Source organism: Caenorhabditis remanei, chromosome I (genome assembly GCF_010183535.1).
Source record: "Caenorhabditis remanei strain PX506 chromosome I, whole genome shotgun sequence".
Lineage (NCBI taxonomy): Eukaryota > Metazoa > Nematoda > Chromadorea > Rhabditida > Rhabditidae > Caenorhabditis > Caenorhabditis remanei.
Genome location: NC_071328.1, coordinates 4,879,465 through 4,893,629, shown reverse-complemented (window position 1 = coordinate 4,893,629; position 14,165 = coordinate 4,879,465). Strand labels below are relative to the sequence as shown.

The window sequence follows — 14,165 nt, the reverse complement described above, 5'->3', positions numbered from 1 at the left end:
ATCAGTGATACAGAAGTGAGTGGACGTGGTCGTCAAGTGACCCAAAAGGGGTTTTCAAATTGAGAGATAGAGAGATACGCAGATAAGAGAGACGCAGATGACGTCAGACATTTTGAAAAACGAAAGTGATATTATCAGTCTCTTCTCTCATCGCCTCTTTTACGAATTGAGACAAAAAAAAGTTTTTCGAAATTCGTTTTCTTTTCCACAACATTCTTTACTTTATCGTTTAGATATGGAAACGCAGAGAAAACGAACCTCAATAAGAATGAAATCTTCTTTCGACTGTTCTAATCCATATTTTTCCAATGCGGCTGCCAAAATTCGATCGGCCGTCTCGTTGATTTCTGCCAGAATTGAGACGTACGGACGAGTCGGCACAATCTCGCCACCGTACACTTTTAGACTTCCGCCTGAAAAATTGATTTTTGAATCTATTACTACTTTTTTATGATGATTTTCGGCATCAATATGAGAGTTTACAAATGTGATTTTTTTCAAATTTTATCATCAGTTTTTCAGTAGATTTTTCTAGTTTTTATACGTTTTAAAAACACGATTTTTAGTGACTTTTGTAGTGAGAAAACGTAATTTTCAGTTCGTCGTTTTCTCTGTTGAGTTGAAACCATATGAAAATGTAATTTTCGTATAATTTTAAGGTAAAAACTTCATTTCTTGTGGGATTTTGAGCTGACTTTTGTGAAAATCTGCTAGAAAATGTGGAATTTTCGCCAAAAAACATAAACTTTTCAAGATGAAATCTATGAAAATCGATAAAAGTTGTTGGGATTAAATGGAAAATAACTGAATTTTACGTTTTGATGCTTTAGAAAATTTCTAATCTGACATTTTGAGTGATTCTTTTTAATTGTGTGGTTTTACACACAAAATTTCGATTTTTCAGTTTTTCATCTGCAAAATTGATAATTTTTTCCAGATTTTCATTGTTTTAAGTCTTATTTCCATCCCAAAATCCCTATAAACTCCCACTAACCAAAAGTCATTTCCTTCAACTTTGTCTCCAACTTTTTCTCTCTCCGCTTCCGCATAACAGCTTCTGGATTTGAAATAGTTCGAGTGAATGTATTGAAAGGCACTTGTTTATAGATATCATCTTGCGATTGCGCCTCTTCTCGTCCGCCATTTACATGCACTGAAACTATAAACTCGTTTGGAAACTTTTAATAAAGTGGGAAATTACCGAATTCTTTTTGATGCTTTTTGCTCTTCGGCTCTTTGTCCTTCTTCTTTGCGAATCGCGTCTTTTGATCCGCTTCTTGGAGATTCTGAAATTCAAATTTTCATTAATTTTCAGTTTATGACTTCTTGTTGCTCACCATCAACGTCACCGGCGCCGCCTTATCCTTTTTCAACAGAAACCGTCCTTCTCGATCATCTTTATGCCATTGCAACTGGACAACCAGTGGTTTCTCTTCGTCTCCCAACTTCCTTTCATCCCCATTTTCATGCACTTCCCATAGTGAATACGTGTCATTCGAGAGCATTTTCAGATCTGGCAGGAATTTCTCGGATAGAGCGTCGACGACGGCTCGAGTTGTGGCCGTTGAGGAGACACGCACACATTTTGTCAGCACTTTTTCACCTCCGTCCTGGAAAAATTGGAGTTTTCATATGTGGATCAGGCACGCCTTCGGCGCCATTTTTAGAATTTGTTTTCTTGCTTTTTAGTTAGAGATTCGGGGGTAACGACACGGTGCGTGGATTCCTAGATAATTATAGGGACATCCGGACATCCAGACATCCGACAGATTGAGACACAGACAACTGTATTCCAGAAAAAGCAGTATTTTCCGAATTTTTGGCATTTTTAGAGTTCAGAAACGGTTTTTTTTTCCGAAAATAGTTTTTAAAAACCTTTAAATTTTTTGAAACTTCTAAGAAAAGACATCAAAAAGACGGTTTGACATGTGAGCATCTGGACATCCGACCATCCGATCAGATTGAAAAACCAGGAACTCTTAATTTTTAAACAATTTTCTACTCAAAAACAAAGATTTTTCAGTATTTTTTGTTTAAAAACAGTATTTTTTTTATTCTTTAGTTTTTAAACAAAAAATAGTATCGGAAAGTCTATTTTCAGACATAAAGTAGAACATTTTTGGAAATTTTTTTCTTCTTAATCAAAATTTTAATGCTGAGATTTTCAGTTCTTTTCACCGATTTTCATTATTTTTTAACATCATTCCTCTTGAAAATACTGTCATTTTCCTTTCCAAAAACACCCTTCTCACATTTTATTTATTCAAAAATAAGTTCAAAAGCGAGCCGACACAATCCCACACTTCCAATTCCTCACTTCTCCCCGAGTCAAAGCTTAACACAGTCTCTCAGAGTCTCTTCTCAGAGTATTCTTGTTTACCGATCAGTTTTATACATATACTTATACGATACGATATCGTGTGAGTGTTTGTTTATGTACCTTTATGCTTTCTCTCAGCTTATTTGGTACTGTACAATTTAAAAAATAAAGAAATTTATTTAATTTATTCAAGAATTACCTGAAAATAGAATCTCATGACTCCCTCGACTTCAAGATCCTCTGTCGGATACGAAAGATGAAATAAATCGAGACGATTCTCGTTCCATTGTTGCACAAGGCAAGCGAGTTGTTCACGTTCTGACACCATCGTCATTTTTGCATCTTTAATAATAATTTCAGACTTTAAATTAGGTAGTTAATAAGTAGGTTTTTCGAGTAAAGAAAACGAAAGAGAGAGATTGAAGAAGAAGAAGAAGAATATAAAGAAGAAATACAAATAGACACGATGGAGAAGAACTCGTTTCTTCTCGGGAGGAAGTCAAGCATCAATGAGAAAAAGGAGTAAAGAGACTGAAGATGATGATGATCTACACGAAAAAGATTCTAATGAGAATGGAAACCAGAAAAGCAACAAAGTTTTCAGTAGTACGGTCGTTGGGAAGATGGTGGTGGCCGTCGACAGATTTTTAGGCCATCAAAGTGTTTAGTTTTCAAAATATGCGGTTTTCTTAAAGGAGGACTGAAGTCCTTTTTTTCAGATTATGCCTTCGTGGAAGAATTTTCCCACGCGAATTGTTTCCACCGTGTAGTCCTCTCGGACAGAATTATTTCTACATTCCTCGTTTTTTTCGATTTTTTCAACGAAATTTCGTGTTTTTTCTTCTTTTTTTACGATATAAATTGATATAAACACGAAATTTTTTTTTGAAAAAAACAAGGAAACGAGCAATTGAGAAATAATTTTGTCCGAGAGGACTACACGGTGGAAATATTCGTGTGGGAAAACTTTTCCACGAAGGCTCCTTTTGAGCCGGGAAAACTGGAATTTAGGGCGTTTAGAGCGATTTTTAGCATTTGCTCAAATGATGAAAGTTGCTCAGAATTTTCTGAAGTATCAGAATCTGAAATAAAAAATGACTTCAGTCCTCCTCTAATTGAAAATTCCTACACTAATGGGTCACTTTTCTCACTCAAAAATTAAATTTTCTCAAAAAAGTTTCTTCGTAGAAAGATAGAGGCAGGAAAAGTCGTTCAATCAGATGAACAATTGGACTCCTCGTCTTCCTTTTCATTTCGAACCAAATCTCCTTTTCTCCTCCCCATAATTGAGTTTTAGAAGTGCCTCTTCTTGCTCTTTGACACAATAAAAATCTTGCTCGGAGCACGAAGAAAAGAAAAGAAATTTCTTTGATTCAATTCAATCAACAATCTGTTCGAAGATTAGAGATCGAGAGACGCAGAAATATCGATAAATATTCTATTCGTCATCAAAACCATTACGGTTTCCGGAAAAAGGAAGAATGGTGAGCAGATTTTCTGGTTCTTACCGTCAAAACATAGAAAAAGAGAGAGAAAAGGTGTCGAATTTCGGAAGAAAACCGATGAAAATGAGCCAAGAAACGAGGAAAAATTGGAAATCGTGCTCAGAAATGCAAAGAAAAAATCGAAAAAAATGTGCAGAAAATACAAGTCGTAACGAGACTCTATGAGGGTTTAGAGGCATGCGCCTTTAAGATTACGGTAGGCAAAAAATAAAATTCATCTTGAAAATAAACTTTTCCATGAAATTTCCAGTTCTCTCCCACATATTTCACACAATTTAAATTCAAAATTCGAAAAATTCGGAGACTTTAACTAGAATAAAGTGACATTGGGTGGGGTCACAGGTGTTATTCAGAGGCATCTTCACTCAGAGAGATTCTTCTTCCAACGTAATGTGATGGAATAAGAAAAAAGGAGAGAGAGAAGGAGGAGAAGAAGAAACAAGTGTAAAATTTGAACATCTGTCATTTTGTCGGTGAGGTGAAATAAGATGGGCGAAGAAAAGGCAGGAAATGACCATAAACCTTGAAACCGTCAATTGCACCGGAACATGATTCGGTGGAAATAAGGAGGAGAAGAACAAGAAAGAAAAATGAAAAATGGTTTGATTATTGTTATTTCGAATTCTCCAAAGAGGGTCCACCTACTAATAATGATAAACACATTGATAAGGAAATCAGAGAGATAGTACAAGAGAACAATAGACGCAGACAGAAAAACGGGAAGAAAAAACTGAATGAATCGCAGATGAGCGGGTAGGTAATACAAGATGGCTGACGGGATGGAAAGAGGGGAGGAGCCGATGACCTTCGGATGGAAATAGTCGGTGAAGAGGAGAGACGCAGAGAAAAAAGAGTCAATGCCGCTCTCCGACGGGTTTACCTGCGGAGAAGAAGAAGAGAATGACTGGGTTGACCAGTGGCCAGTATTGGGTGGTGGTGGACGGTCAAGAGGGGTGAACACATGACGTAATATATGGTGAGAACGGGCATCGATTATAGAAAAAGAGAGAAAGATACAATCGAGACGATTTTATGTCTTTCACACTAAAAATCGAAAATACAAAAATGAAAAGTCACCACTGGGAATCGAACCCACGACGTTTTGCTCCAAAAGTAAAGCTGTTATCCATTAGACCACCTGACTGCAAAAAGTGTTTATCGTTTTAGGCGTATACAAAGATAATGGTCATTGGTTCGATTTCGGCTAGTGGTGAATAGGATTTGGTTGATGTTTGTGAGATTTTGAGACAATTTTCAGAGTATTTTCACAAGAAAACACTGAAAGGATTAATATTGGAAAAAATTAACAAAAAAGAAGCGTATTTCTCGTGAATTCGAAACAAAATTTCAATAAAATTTGAAAAATTACATTCTCCATGATGGCGAATTGACAATTCGGTTGAACATATTTTTCCACATATGTTCTTGAAAATTGCAATTTCGTCGAATTTCTCGATTGAAAAAAAAACCTTCTTATGAAAAATTTGATTGGACTTCTCTCGATCCGAATCGTCCAGATGTGAAAGTTTCCACAGATGTGTGAGATCTCTTGTGGACAGGAAGTAAGTGATCAGAGGGAAACAAGGAGAAGAGTAAAGAGACGGAAGAGATAATTGAACAAATGTTCATGATCCGATTGAGAGAGAAAGAGGAAATCAAGCTCGCTCACTCACTCGTATTACAACAAATTCGCAAAAAGAGATTGATGAGTGACACCAAAGAAACTAACGGCTCATGTTTGCTCTCCCAGCCTTCCTGCAAAGATGTAATGATTGAAAAGAAGATTGGAACTTCTGACAACTCCCAAAAATGAACTGAAAAAAGAGATTTAAGAAATGACAAATAATTCATAATTCTATTAGACAGGTGGAGAAAATATCTGTAGAACAGGGGGAATTAATGTTTAAAATTTAGCTATTAACAGAATTCTTGTCTATCATAAATATTTACAGACGAAAAAGAAAGCGAATTATGCGAGGAATCTAATGTTTCTTGAAGGCGAAGATGGAGTTGCGCCTCTTCTTTTTCTCCACTCCTCCTCCCTTTCGGACATTTTCCTCATCGGCTGATGGCGAGTTCACGTCGGCCATTTCGACGACGTACGAGCTTTGCAGGTGTGGCTTCACTTTCTCGTTTCGAGACGTCAAGATTCCGATTCTTTCCTTCGTGGTGCCTGTTGGAGTGTATGGTGGCTTGAATTCCGACGTTGAAGCGATTGTATTTGTTTCGGAGCGCATCGAAGAGCGGGCGGTAGAGCATCGCTCGAACAAGTCGAAGTTGGAGCAGATCGACTCACGTGGATTGCACTGAAAAAACATGTTTTTATTGCAAATTTATAAAAATTCGTTTACCTTGAATCCAATCGGAGTTCCTCTGATAGTATCGCTGCAATCCATATCAATACTGAATGCGACAGACTTCCGCGGCGTCTGCTCGACGTTTCTCCGCAACTCCTCCTCGGTTTCGAGCGGACCTTCTTTCGAGAGGTATTCGACGAGGCTGTCTGGAGTTTCTGATCGTTCGATGGGCGATGGAGGGTCTTCTTCGAGAAGTTCTGTAAAAAATGTATTGATTAAAATCACTTGTTATCTTCACTCACTGATTCTTTCCTCCAAGTAGCACTTCTTCTGCTCAACTTCCGATTTGATAGTGGTCATCGACTCAAGTTTCTCGACGAGCTTTTCGTTTTGCTCTCGGCACTCTTTCATCTCTGCTTCGTGTTGGGCTATCTCCTTCTGGTGTTTGAGAACTATGTTCTCCATATTCTCTCTCAACAGTTCTATTTCTTTCGTCTTTTCTTCCAAAGACTTCTGCAGTTTGGAGTACCGATCATTGAACTGTGCAGTTGACGCATCTCGGATCAATTGCTCATTCTTCAGAATATCCTTGGTTCGTTCTAACTGTTGAGATAGCACCAGATTCATCGCTTCTTTTCCCTTCACATCAACTTGAAGTTCTTCTATTTTCTTCTTTGCACCGTCGAGACATGCCTTCGCCGATAAGAATCCTTCGGAGTTCTGATGATTCGCCATGTCCGTGTTCAACACCTTCTCATTCAGTTCGTCTAGAACTTTCTGCATTCCATTCTCCTCAGACTTCGCCTCTTCCAACTCGTTTCGGAGGCGTTCAACCATGGAGCCGGTCATCTTCGCTCGCTCCGTATACTCTTGCTGACATTTCTCCAGCTGCGCCTGGAATCGTTCTCTCTGTTCGCCCAATTCAGTCTTCGCATTGTCAGCTTCTTGTCTGTTTCGCGCAGATTCCAGACTCAACGACTCGACTGTACTCGTCAATCTCTTGTTCTCGCCATGAAGATTCGACTTGAGCTCCTCCAAACTGTTCAGATGGTCAGCCATGCCTCGATTCTCTTCAAGCGCAGATCGGAGCTGCTCTTCGAGATCGCTTTCCTTCTTCTGATATCCTTGGAATTCCATTTCGTTGGTGTCACGAAGTTTGCGCATCTCTTTCATGCACTTTTCCAGAGATTCTGTAGTCGTGGCGAGTTTCGAAGCGAGCTTGTCTTTCTCCTTCTCTAATTCCTCCAGATGCCGTTGCTCACTTCTGAGCGTTGTACAACTTTCGGCGAGTTGCTTAGTGAGCGCTTCCACTTCGAGTTGTTTTGATTCTATTTCGGCGGTCATCGTTTGAACACGTTCTTCCGCGAGTTCTGCGTTATCTCGCTTCCCAGCCACTTCTTGTTTGAGAGCATCGATACTGAAAAATTTATTTTTGCACGTTTTATTTATTCGTTTCTAGCTACTTACGCGATCTTTATCGTTCGACTCTCGGTCTTCAGCTCTCGGTTCTCTCGCTCCAACTCCTCCACGTGTTGCTCTGCCTGAAGCATCTGTCGTTGAGCTTGCTTCAGTTCTCGCTCGATTCTCATGAACTTCATTGTCGGGGAATCAACAGCATCAGCTATGGGACTTCTTCTGGCGGATGTTGCGGCTGTTCGAAGACGACGTGCAGTTGCTGTGGGTGTCACAAAAGTGCTGTTGTTGAAATTGTTCCGTGGAGGTGTCCTCATCCCACTCAACACTTCTGCATGCTCAGGTCGAATCAAAAAACTCCACCAGTCCTCGACGCTATCTTGTGAATAAAGATTGTCGAAATAGGCGAACATGTCGAGGAGAATGGTGCTGTTGAATCCTATATCTGTTGCAAGTTTTTCGAGGACGTTCGTCAGCCATTTCGAGTGGTCCTTGCGAAGAAACTCGAGGAACAAGGCGTAGAACTTGCAGATTTCGAGAAGATTTCCTTTCGCAGCCGCTTTGGGATCCAACGCCTCCGCCAGTGACCCATTGACCATACTCATCTTTCTGTACAAGACCTCGTAGAACAGATCCGAATTGCGGAATTCTTTTGTATCGCACTGCCTGAAAAGTAATATTTTAGTCTACGAAATATAATAAATATAATATAATTACTTACATAATGTTGGCGATTAATCCTCCTTGCTTTTCCCAGAGATCAGTCATTGAACTGATCGATTCTGTATCGTTGGAACCCGTGGCGAAGTGGTTCGACAGCTGTACAAATGAGTCGACGAGCACCGAGTCGACACTCATTTTTGCTGAAAAATTATAAGAATTAACGAGAAAAAGCAAAAGACACGCGGAAAAACAACGAAAATCGAGTAAAGAGGGAGGTGAATTCGAAATACGCGCGCACAATTTCTGCGTCTCTTCACTCTCATACGTCGGCGCTCTCTTCGATTAGCACACTCTCTCTCACTATTCTATTTGATCGGCGGGAAACGGCAAATATGGAAATTCAACTGGTTGTTCAATAAGATGAGAGTTTGAACAGAAGAGAGGCAAAATGTACAGAATTAGGGAAAAATGGGATTTAAATGTAGAAAAATATAGAAATGCAGGCTGCAAAACGGCAAAAATTCAAAGAAAATGTGGGAAAACCTTTTTTTAAATCATTATTCAGAAAAAATCTGTAAAATCATAAACCAAAGGAACCAAAATGACACAAAAATGATGGCATTTCCTTTTCGCGAGCAATTTTCTGAGAAAAAACGAGAATTTTGACGGAAAATATAGAAATCTAGGCTGAAAAACGGCAAAAATTCAAAGAAAAATGTGGGAGGAAACTTATTATTTGATTATTCAGAAAAAATCTGTAAAATCATAAACCAAAGGAACAAAAAAATCTCTGGAAAAACAACTTTCTGAGAAAAAACGAGAATTTACGCGGTCTCAAAATTTAAAATCGTGGTGAGACCAAATCTGAAAGAGTCATGCGCCTTTGAAGATTACTGTAAGAAAACTATTTACGAGCAAATTTTTGTCAAATGATTTTGTCTTGAAATCAACGAATTTCCGGTTTTAGATGAGTTTTTGCATCGAAATTCCAACTAAACCTTGGAAATAATTATTCGAAAAATTATTTAATCTAAAATTGAAGTTTCGGGGGAGAAAAAAAACTCGAAACCCAGCAAATACGGAAAATGTGCGAATCTAAACGGTTTTTCAGGTTCTCTGCAGCAAAATTTTTTGTTTTCGTAGAGTTTTAAAGTAAAAAATAAAGTAAAACTTTTTTATAAACAGATTCTACATCAGGTTGTTCCAGAATTATGCCATTTTTAGATGGCTTTGCCGGTTTTCCGCTTTCCAGCCTCTCAAGACAACACCGCCACGTGGAATTCTGAATTCTGAAAAAATTAATGCACCATTAAAACACTTCCTCTGCATTCATCTTGAAAGATATCAAATTTCCAGTTGAAATTTTTTCTCTTTCTCTCATTTTCTCCCCTCCTCTATCATTTTCTCACTCAATTTCACTCATTCCCACTCAAAAAATCTCCACGACAACAACATAATTAGGCTCCCTTATTCTTCAAAAAGGTTTCCCAGCCTTCAACGTCTTCTTCCATTTTTCACTTCATCTCTTTCTCCGCCTGCGTCTATTTTTCTCGCCTTTCTTTCTTCTTTTTCTCCATTTTTAGTCATTCTTTATCCGATGCGCACACAATTTTCTCCTTCTTTTCTCGTTGCAAAGTTTTGGATTTCGTGATTTTTATTTTGGAGCAGGAATGATAAAAATACGTTTCTTTGTAGTTTTGTTTATTTCTGGCTGGCTCTTTTGCTCCAAAATGGCCATGAATCAGTCAAGTATTCACCATTCGAATTTCCGTTACTATAAGTTCATTAGCTCCTTTCTCCTTCTAATGAGATGTCACAAACTCTGCTTCAATTCATTTTACATCAGAAGAGATTTCATGACGAAAAGGGGGTGCACCATGACGTGACTACGTCATAATGGGAGTGAGAAAATAGATAGGAGGAGAAGAAGAAGAGGGACTTCTAGAAATAGAAGGAGAAAAGAGCAAGAATCAAGTCATTTTTGTGTCAACTGGAGAATATTTGGAATTTAAATTTCCCGTCTTTTATTTTGAAAGACCGCCAAGTTTAGTTTTTTTTAATTATAGAAGCTGAACCATGGAACAATCCTTATTTTTGTAGTTGGCAACTTTTTTTGAGATAGCACGGTCTTAAAAATGCTTTCTAGCTAAGTCCTTATCTCGAAGATGCCAATGAGTTGTCAACTATAGAAATGTAGAAAATAAAATTTTCTACACTTTTGTAGTTGATAACTTTCCGGCACCTGCTCCAGTTTTGGAGATATGCGTCTTCAAAGATGGGCCGGGAACATCCTGGAACTTTTTTTTCTGAAATATTGCTCAATTTTTCATTTTTGAATTTGCCAGAACATTGAGTTCCCAATGAGTTGTCACCAACTTAAATAGAGAGTCACGGTTTGTTCCAACTTATTTATTTAATGTTACAAACCACAAATCATAAATCAATATCTTTTCGTATTTTGGTTTACAACTTTTCAGGTAGCTTTGTTGGTTTTTGAGATGTTACTCTTTGAACTGTTTTAACTCAAAATTTAGATTAGCTATAGAAAAAGTTGTCAACTACAAAAATATAGATAATAAAATTTTCTAAATTTCATCAGTTGACAACTTCTTGATAGCTCTTCTAGGTTTTGAGATATGAACTTTTCTAATTAAAATGGAAAAAAAACTCTCTCACTTCTATTTGTTACAGTAACCTGCCTATGATGGTGTTTATCTCGAAAGCTATGACAGATATCAAAAAGTTGTCAACTACAAAAATCAAGATGTACGTTTGATCTACAAAACCAATAGAAATTCAACAAATTTGAGCTGGAATTGGATCTTTAATGCAGTCTCATTGCATACTGTGATTTCATTTTCTCTTTCACGCTATGGATTCCTGAAAATAGCCAAGATCAGATCAAAAATTGAAAAATGTTAGTTTTCTTCCAATTCAAACTTTAGTCTTCATTCGCCCATCATACTTTTGCTAGAAAAAAAAAACAACAAATCAAGTTAAATTTTGATCGAAAGTCATTCAGCAGGACCATTCAGTTGACCCAGCTGCCAATCTCTTGTTTGGTTTTCCGATCTGTTCGTGTACAAGTCTATGTTCCCTTTCCCATTTCTCTCTCTTACAAAAAATCTACAAAACATATAGCTATAATTAGGTCATATTAGAGAAACAATTAGTTGAAAATGTCATATGTTTGTGTCCTTTCGGAGGGAGCATGTATTTTCGAAAACATGTTGAAGAAGACGAGAACTCTGATTCTTTCGAGAAAAGAGCTCTCTTTTGGGAGAACGGGATTGAAAAGAAGAGTGTCTGCTGCTCTGAAATTCATAAAGTGCACACTTCTACTCTTTTTTTTCTTGTTGGACTTATTCTCGTGTTTTGAAATCTTGTTATTAGCACGGCACGTTTCTCACAACCGCGCTCTACCGAAACCGAAGAAAATTGTGTGCGAAATTGAGAGACTCAAAGAAAAAGGGACATTTCTCAAGGGTATTTCAGTGAAGCTCAGTTGCAGTGCCGAGCTAATAGAATTTTAGACTTGATAAAGATTGTTAGAAATAATATTGTTTATAACTTCACAGCATTTTTTCAGTATTTGAGCCATGAAACGTTACAGACAAGCTAGTAAACTTTGAGACCTTTTAGCGAGTTCAGACATCTGCTGATTTTTTTAAATTTAGATGAATTATGTAGGTCTAACCCTCTTTGTTTTCGTAGGTGATTCCATAGCTTTCGAGATATGCGCCCTCAAAGACAGGCTTTACAGTCAAAATTGGTTCAACTTTGAAAGCTTTCCACGAACTCACAGAGAGCCCAGTCCTCTTAAATTGATATTGGTTTTGTAGATCAAATCTAGATCTTAATTTTTGTAGTTGACAACTTTTTGATGGCTGTTCTAGTTTTCGAGATAAGCGTCTTCAAAGACAAGCCTCGTCATAGCAGAATAGAGAAGTAGAGAGCACAGAGAAGTTAGACTGTCTGACTTCTCTGCGTCTCTTCCCTCCAACTCTTTCTGTTTTGAAGACGCTCGTTGATTTTGAAAACGTTGAGAAAAACAATTAGAGGGATCCCTCTAACTGGAGAAAGAGAGACGCAGAGAAACGAGACACTCTAGCCTCTCTGCGTCTACTCCCTATCACCCTTTAAAATACCCTCAACTTTAAAAGCTCACATCTCCAGATTGAAAAGATATGAAAAAGTTGTCAACTGCAAAAATGTAGAAAATTTTATTTTCTATATTTTATTAGTTGACGGTTTTATCTAATTTTGGTAGATTTTAAGATAATCAAGTTTTTCAAAAAGTTTCCCAAAAAACACAATAAATTTAAGAAAACTACTGTATCTCTTGACTCTGAAGAGCTATCAAAAAGTGGTCAACTACAAAAATGTAGCTTTAAACTTGATACTTTCAATCAACACAAAATCAAAATCAAAACAACATGTTTTCATACCGTTCCATCGCCCCGAACTTCCTCTCCTTATCTACCCCCATCCACTTATTTTTGTTACTGTATAAACACAAGAAATGACCCACATTTTTCTTTTTCAATTCACCACTTTTTATATGTAGCTCTGCGAGCCACCAGACTATCCGCGAGCACAAAAGTAAATAAAAGAAAAGTTTATTATTTCCGTATTTTCTTCTTCTTTCATCTTTTTCCTCCTTTTTGCTTCTCAGGTTTTAAAGTAAAATTGTAGCTTTTGGCTAGAGCTTCCCAAAGTCCCGCCCATTCTGAAAACTCTGGAAACTCCGCCCACACACCCCCAGTTTCCAGCAAAATATCAAAACCAAAACTCAATATTTTCGAGATCAATAATCACCGATAGTCATTGAAATGCAAATTATTTCATCAATACATAGATATATTCATCAGAATCCACGTCTCTCACTTTTTCCCCCTTTTTCTCTCTTTTCATTCCTTGTGCAAATACCCGAAATAATGTCAAATACACCAGAAATTTCGCACTCTTTTCGTCTCTTTCAGGTTTTTTTGTGATTTTGTGTCTTTTAAGTAAAGAAGTTTGGTTGAAACATTCGGATATGTTTACCTACTTTTGGGACAACATGAGTCAGGAGGGTTTTGGGTTTGTGACTGGAGAGGTGTTTGGTTTTTTGTAGAATTTAAAAAATTAATTTTGTAGATCAAATCTTGATCTCCATTTTTGTAGTTGAGAACTTTTTGGTAGCTGTTTTAGTTCTTGAGATATGAACTTTTCTAGATAAAATTGAAAATTTTTTTAGAAGAACAAATGCATCCTTATACCTAGAGCAGGTAGGAAAACATTTACTACTAATAAAATATAGAAAAGTTTATTTTCTACATTTTTGCAGTTGACAACTTTTTGATAGCTATCCTACATCTCGAGATATACGTCTTCAAAGTCAAACTAGCTGAAACAATGAGAGAGGAGACGCAGAGAAATCAGACACTCTAGCTTCTCTGCGTCTCTTCTGTATCTTCTCATTTAGTGTCTTTATGCTGAACGGAATGTCTAAAAGTTTAGAAGTTTCATAAAGAGAGAAATGGAGAGAGTGCAGAGAAGCTAGAGTGTCTGACGTCTCTGCGTCTCTGCGTCTCTCTCCTCTATTGAGTCGTCCTATTCCGCTACAGCGAGTCCCTTAATCTTACACTTCCTCGTGCTGATAATCAAAAATAACTCAGAAATCAAAATGTCACCCACAAAAAACATAATTAAATTCGACTAGACTCTATCAGTATAATTCCATTTCCTTGTTTGATTTCTACTCTTTTCTAATACTTCACATTCGAGAAAAGAAACTCAAAATATCACATTTCTTCTCCAATTATCTCGACATTTACAAAATTCTGAGAAATAATTTTCCCTATATTTAAATTTTTGTGGTTTATGCTTTAATAATAACCCTTTCTCTTACCTGAATCACCTAAAATCAAATTCACCTGACACTAAATTATTAGATTCTTGTTTTTCAGAAATTTTTCAGATGTT

General features: G+C 37.3%; 3 protein-coding genes across 3 annotated transcripts; 1 reads left to right on the top strand and 2 right to left on the bottom strand.

The window, feature by feature from the left end:
- Positions 1-134: 134 nt before the first annotated feature.
- GCK72_000801 (uncharacterized protein) lies at positions 135-2,654 on the bottom strand (the record flags this gene model as incomplete). Its single annotated transcript, XM_053722690.1, has 6 exons — positions 135-215; positions 259-413; positions 995-1,159; positions 1,202-1,286; positions 1,338-1,610; positions 2,520-2,654. 6 exons carry the CDS (start codon positions 2,652-2,654, stop codon positions 135-137), a joined length of 894 nt encoding a protein of 297 aa, XP_053591335.1.
- A 3,153-nt stretch (positions 2,655-5,807) lies between these two features.
- GCK72_000799 (uncharacterized protein) lies at positions 5,808-8,393 on the bottom strand (the record flags this gene model as incomplete). The annotated part of the gene is made up of 5 exons (XM_053722688.1): positions 5,808-6,131; positions 6,177-6,379; positions 6,425-7,539; positions 7,590-8,201; positions 8,257-8,393. 5 exons carry the CDS (start codon positions 8,391-8,393, stop codon positions 5,808-5,810), a joined length of 2,391 nt encoding a protein of 796 aa, XP_053591333.1.
- GCK72_000800 (uncharacterized protein) lies at positions 5,830-6,135 on the top strand (the record flags this gene model as incomplete). The annotated part of the gene is made up of 1 exon (XM_053722689.1): positions 5,830-6,135. The coding sequence occupies one exon, from the start codon at positions 5,830-5,832 to the stop codon at positions 6,133-6,135; it is 306 nt and encodes a 101-aa protein (XP_053591334.1).
- Positions 8,394-14,165: the final 5,772 nt, after the last annotated feature.